Consider the following 6,539-nt stretch of genomic DNA (forward strand, 5'->3'; position numbering starts at 1 on the left):
CAACGCACTGCACGAACATTTGGCCTGTTTGTGAATGACACACCACCAGTTTTTTCAACGTTTTATTACATTGGTCACAGCCGAGCAGTCAGCACACATCAATAAATGAATGGAGACCTGTTGTAATATCACTCTGTTACTTTGTAGAAATATGAATCCAGACCACATGAGCATATTATAGCATTTTTGCTGATTATTAGTGAGGTGATTCTGAGATATTGATCACAGGTTTCTTCTCGGAACCAATGAGATGGTCTGGGAGCTTTATGAGCGGTTGAGCGCTGTGTGGCTGCAGGTTGGCGCCCTCTAGTGTCCATAGACCGACACAGGATTATTGGACTTTCATTTTTGTTTTCCAATTTTATTTCAAGAGTGGTTATTTTGCATGCAGATTAACCTCCCATTCATTCATTATTGTATATGGTAGAAGCAGCTTTGTTGTTTGATAATCTGATCTATCCTTTCTGTCATATCTCACAGACGCTTTATTCTATCATCCCAGTTTTTCATCATATCATTTTGTTCCAAATGACCTCATATTATTGTTTTTGTTTTAAGTTGTTCTTTTAAAAAAAAAATGTGTTGAGGTTCTTGGGTCAAGATGCATCCAGTTGCACCTGTGTAATTTTAATAGATGATTAGTAAGTTCATGTTTTCCACAAATCTGAAAGTATCATACTCTATCATGTGGGCTCAGGACACTGAGGGAGACAGACACAGATTTCCCTAACTATTGCTCTACGTTAAATAAAAATGATGATCCAGCCTTCCATCCATTATCTATACACTGCTTAATCCTCACTAGAGTCATGGGGGGGGGCTGGAGTCTATCCCAGCTGACTCAGATTGAAGACAGGGGACACCTGGACAGGTCACCAGTCTATCACAGGGCTACACTTAGAGACAGACAACCAAGCACACTCACACCCACGGACAATCTAGAATCACCAGCCAACCTTAATTAGTTTTTGGACTGTGTGGGAGGAAGCCGGAGAACCCAGAGAGAACCCACGCTGCACGGGGAGAACATGCAAATTCCACGCAGAAAGATCCCGGGTGTCCTCACCGGGACGCGAACTGGGGATCTTCTCGCTGCGAGGCAACGGTGCTAACCACCGAGCCACCTTGCAGCCCTAAAAATGATGATTAAAGTCAGAAATACAATACATGAATTCATGATAAAACATTTAATGGCTATTGTGTTACGTGTTTGTGTTCTATTATACAGGATTCGACTAAAATAGTGAGTTGGGGGGAAAAGAACACATGAACCCAGTTTTTAGGCTGCAGAGGAAGGAGGTGAAACGAAGAGGTATGCAAGGAGAAAGATGATTTGTTTCTAAGATGTGTTTAGTTGTACTAAATCTACAGTTTCATAGTTTTACATGACGTCAGTGTTGGATTTTTAGGCAACAATAGCAAGCAGGTCAAGATTAGCCAGATTTGGCACTGCTACAATGAGTGGATTTTACTTGAATAAAAGCTGCAATTTGTACTACAGAAGTATATAATTTTGTTTTGCACAATATTAACTTTAACTTTCCTAAAATAATATTTTTTAGATTGCATCAGTCACCTACTTAAAAAGGTTTTGAAAAAAGGTAAGTAAACATTTGCTCTGTTGCCTGTTTGTGTATTTGTATGTCATTCTCGAGTCCAGTGACCCCAGTGTGTAAGCCCTGTATGTTAAATGTGTTGGGAGGATGAAGATTAATCACAAATCTATTTAGGAATATTAACTGTTTAAGTATAAAATAAGCTGAATTTTTTTTAAAAAAGTTTCATAATAAGGTTTTGACTCAGGGGATTGACATCAGGTGAAAAGGTCACAGGACTGCCTCATCGTGTCACGATATTGCATTTCAAGAGCAAATTTCCATTTAAGTTTCCAATGAGCAACCAGTTGCTTCACAGAGAATGTGCAGCTTTTGGTTGTCCATCAGCATCTACGAACCCAGGAGAAGTTGTCCCCTTTGTATGGCCAGCTTTTGAATCATTCATTTGAACCAGTAATATTTACCATTTCTGTTCTTTATCAGGTTAAATGTAACAACAACGATGATTAACGACAAAAGCAATAAAGATGGAAACAGTTGGGAAAGGGTGCATTTTTCTTCATATGAATTTAGGTAATTATGGTGAGAAAAGCAGTACGTCTGCACAGTCTCCCATCTTTTACCATTAAAGCTGCAGTCGATGCATTATTATGACAGCATGGATTAATGTCTTAGTTTGGTTCTTCTGAGGAATTCTTACTGGTTCATCATAAAATCATCAAGGCACGATCATGGAGTGAATATGAGAAAGACAGAGAGAGAGAGAAAGAGACGGTGGCCATGAACCAGGGAAGCGTAAGTGACAACATGTGACAGCGCACCACTCTTTATCCATAGCAGCCCTGCAGAGACGAGCATGCCTCTCGCCAAAGCCTCCATCTGTCTGCGACCCTGCGAGGAGTATCCGCTATACGCCACACTTATACTCTGTCCCACGCTGCTCTGCTTGCTCCACGCCAACGCCAACTCTGCTGGTGGGAGCTATATTTACAAACAGCTGCCGTGGCACTGCGTAGGGTTCCATGAAAGGGAGGAGAAATATTGCTTCGTATAAGCAGATTAAAACTTGTCACATAAACAATGTCCAGAAAACATTGCCTACATTAGAGCTGTCGCGATGTCAGTTTTTTCACTGCACGATAATCGTATCGTAAAGAGTTCACGATAATGATTTTATCGCGATATCAATGGATTTTTATTTTTGTTTTAAATCAAACATCATTTTTAACTTTGTTTATTGTATGTTTTGTCTCTTTTTGGTAAAATAGTTCCACTCGAAATCTGAGTGTACGGAGGTTGAAGAGACAATCTGCAATCATAACTGTCCTGTACGTTGTTTCTGTGTTGGATTGTCAACCAGAAAGTCACTGGAACTAGATTATTTATAATATAGTTACATGTGTCTAATTTGTAAAATATGTTGGCCAGTGCTGGTCGGTCGCCACACCCTTGGTCAGCATGCAGTCCCTCCTTCAAAGTGATATACTGAGACAAATTTAAACGATTTTATTTCAATGTTCTGTTCTCGATAGAAATTTCTCTGTAAATAAACATTTGTTGCAGGATACTAACAGGCATATAGAGGAGCATCAGTCGTACAGCACACTACAGTTTGTTTGAAGCTGGACAGGATGCCGTGAGGAGCACAGCGCTGTTTTAAACATGTTGTCGGAAGGGAAAAAAAAAAAAAGGATAGAGGCTTTCACATATTCTTAGCACAAAAGCCCACATTGCACATGGCTACTTTATAATTTGGTCACAATTAAAATATCTCTTATACAAACCCAACACATATCAATACACAGAAACAGAGCAAAGGAATTCCACAGACAAATCATGTTTACTTAATGCTTTTGCCTCTTTTTTAAAATCCATTTTTTTGGTCTCAGGTGAGAATTATTTGTACAATCTTTACCTCATTTTTGTCATAAAAGCCTCCGTCTCATGTGCGCTACAGATCGAAGCCTTTCCTTTCACCTACCACCTCCTCCTGTTTCTCTTATTGATTCTCACTCCTGTTCTATCCACCTTCTCATCACCTGCCACCTTCCTCACAAGGGGAAAACCAGAAACCCAGAGAAGGTGGAGTATTTCCAGCCTCCCATCAGATTGCCTCTCTCCAGTCTGAGGTAGGCCTTGTCCCCCTTCTCCATAATCACCAGGCCGGCGTTGGTGGCAGCTTCTCTGGTCACATCCTGGTCCCCAGCAAAGGCTGAAATCATCGGCCAGCCGTTCACCATCAAGCTGACCTGAGAGACGGGAAACAAAAGGATCAGAGAGTGCATGCTGATCCACTGGAGTGGCAGTAGAAATAGCTGAGGAAGCATACCTGGATGGTTTGTCTATTGTAGGCCTTCACCACATGGAAGTTGAAGCTGTACACCCCTCTCCTCGGTGCCAGGAAGACGCTACTCTCTTGGTCGAAATGAGTGCCCACGTTAACCAAAATCTGAACCGATGGTGAGGAAGAGAGAGAAGGGAGACAGACGAGAAGGTGTGTGATACATACATGAAACTGTAAAGAGTGTATTCAGCGAACGCAGGGGTCTCCCAAATTACTAAGTCATATTTTTAGATTTCCATTCACCAAAACATTCATGAGAAAGCAGCCAGTGCAGCATAATCCAATGCCTCATTATCATTTTTCCTCAATGTCAAAACTCTAATGTGCATATTGTTGTTTGAAGACTCCTGTCTACAAAATACTTAGAGAACAGCTGACAAAAGCTGGAAAGAAATGATCTAAGCGCATTCATTGCATCATAAAAAATAAGCTTTTTTTGTTAAATATTTAGGGAAAATGATGCATGATCTGACTTCTAACTTTTAGGGAGTATTTGTCATGGGCTTTTTAGAAAACAAAAACTGCACTGGCATTGTTTGAAGACAGATATCTGCAACCACATACTCACATTATCAAAGTAGATGATCATGGTGCGGTTGCTCATGTCCGTGGGCTCGTGGTTGGTCTGGCGGCTGGCGGAGAAGGCCACTCGGCCGGACCCCGAGCGCACAGACATGCCCAGGGCGTTGCCGGCGGGCTCGGACGACGGCGTGGAGTCACATACCACCAAGCATTTCCCCTCCAGGATGATGGGCTCTGTGTCATTCTGGCACCTGGACCCCAGAGGTCCCCACAGCAGGAGCACAGCCAGCAGGAGCAGGAGGTCAGCGTGGACTGACCTGAGGTGCATGACTGAACCTTGGATGTTTGATTAAATACCTCTGATTGATTACGCTACGTAGAAGTGTCACTTTGGACAACAGTTCAGGGTTTCTCGAGGCTGCGACTGTAAACTTCAACCTCTAACTGGCACCATCAGTAATGCAACAGAAACGGTCATAGCTGTCAGTCACAGCCTTTTTCAGTTTTCTTCTTTGGCCCCTCGAATCCCAAACGTCTTCAGCGTCCTACGTGCTGCGTCAAAAGGGTCCAGAATGACAATCACCAAAAAAAAAAACAACAACAACAACAAAAATAAAAATCTCTTGGTATTTCCAAGTTGATTTCTTCAGCAAAAAACTATGAAGGATGCTGAGTTGTAGCTGGGGAAGAGAGAGAGTTAAGAGGAAGAGCGATGAGGCACGGCGAAGCGATGGGAGTTTGGATTTGGAGTGATGCAGGAAAGGATGTAAAAGGTGTGTGGAGGAGAAGAGAGAAAAAAAAGAAAAAAGAAAAAAAACAGATGAGGTAAGATTCTGGAGAGGTGACAGGGGAAGGATGTAGGACCCAGAAGGGAGTGAGAAAGAGAGAGGGAGTGGGGGAACAACTCCACTGAGTGACCATCTGTCTTTGACACAAACCCACCTCCCTCCCAGCGCCGCTCAACACGCATTCCCTCACACAACGCACACATGCTCCCTTTCACACTTGTGCTTTTGTTTCACACAACATATAGAGTAGCGGCGCACAGAATAGCACCTTCTTTTTTACATCTTTTTACATTTTCTCTGCAGGTTCGACAGCCTTTACGTTGTTTTTCCTTCAGCTGATGCAAATTAAACCTTGTTTTTCAAATGCAATCCGTTTATCTTTGACTACAATTAGCACCAGCACCTCTTTGTTAGCTTTAACAAAACTTATTTAATCACACACACACACAAATACAGCAGCTTATTTATTGGACAGGGGTTCACATTATGGCAACATGATCTATTATTCATCATAACACAGGTGCTCTGACATGATCTGACTGTGCAGGAAAACCACATAAGTGAATAAAAAAAAGCAGCTTATCACCTGTTTCCATCTGAACAGTCTGGTATTCCATGTCAAATGAAAAACAGGTCCCTCCCAGATGAAGTATTCCCGCTTGTTCTCTTCTATCACATTATTTCAGGGCTCGGCGGTCGGGCTGATCGTAACCAAGCGTGCTCTGATCCTTCTCTCCCAGTGTGTCTTTTCTTTCTCTCTTTCTCAGCCACCCCCCCTCTTCCCGTCTGCTTCTTTCTCACCCTCTATGTTACATCCGCCCACTCACCTTTACAGTAAAATAAGGAAACAGAAGCGGGTATCTGAGCAGCTTTAAAGTAAGAGTGAGTTGTATGCCCCCTTTTTTTCCCCTGTCATTTCCAGTCAAACGAGAGATTCCTGTACACTCGAGTTAAAGGATCAAATGCTCCTTTCTGCTGCTTGTTCAACTTAATGTGATAACATCTACATCTCCAGTCCTCTCTGCAGCCATGTAGATTTTATTATAGGACACTGCAGCTGACGTGAAGCTGGTTGGTCTATAAAGATATTATCTTGTGCTCCTGCTAATTTGGTTTGTAACACTTGCTTCTTGTTTGTCTTTTAACACTTACTGCCTACTGACTGGCAACAGTTTCTTTTAATCTATATGTTACTGTTCACTGTTATGCACGAAAACACCAGTTACTTCTATGTGAAAACCTACTTGGCAATACAACCTTTCGGATTCTGATTTGAGCATATCAACACAAACATCAGCCTGATGAAGGTACATGTAATGTCTAAACACA

The 6,539-nt window shown here is 42.0% G+C and overlaps 1 protein-coding gene across 1 annotated transcript; it reads right to left on the reverse strand.

Annotated features, from left to right (window-relative positions):
* Window positions 1-3,607: 3,607 nt before the first annotated feature.
* Window positions 3,608-5,827, reverse strand: cbln12 (cerebellin 12). Its single transcript, XM_008286002.1, has 4 exons — window positions 5,797-5,827; window positions 4,469-4,758; window positions 3,886-4,005; window positions 3,608-3,805 (listed from the first exon to the last, which is right to left on the reverse strand). The coding sequence occupies exons 1-4, from the start codon at window positions 5,825-5,827 to the stop codon at window positions 3,608-3,610; spliced, it is 639 nt and encodes a 212-aa protein (XP_008284224.1).
* Between the last annotated feature and the right edge of the window lie 712 nt (window positions 5,828-6,539).

This window comes from Stegastes partitus, unplaced genomic scaffold (assembly GCF_000690725.1).
Source record: "Stegastes partitus isolate 25-593 unplaced genomic scaffold, Stegastes_partitus-1.0.2 Scaffold425, whole genome shotgun sequence".
Lineage (NCBI taxonomy): Eukaryota > Metazoa > Chordata > Actinopteri > Pomacentridae > Stegastes > Stegastes partitus.

What these genes read in the sequence shown, in the direction of transcription:
- cbln12 (XM_008286002.1), bottom strand. Translation starts at nt 5,827, where the DNA reads ATGGAATACCAGACTGTTCAGATGGAAACAG. An exon ending in GACTGTTCAGATGGAAACAG is followed by an intron (nt 4,759 to 5,796) that starts GTGATAAGCTGC and finishes CAAACATCCAAG; the next exon opens with GTTCAGTCATGCACCTCAGG. An exon ending in ACAATAGACAAACCATCCAG is followed by an intron (nt 3,806 to 3,885) that starts GTATGCTTCCTC and finishes CCCGTCTCTCAG; the next exon opens with GTCAGCTTGATGGTGAACGG.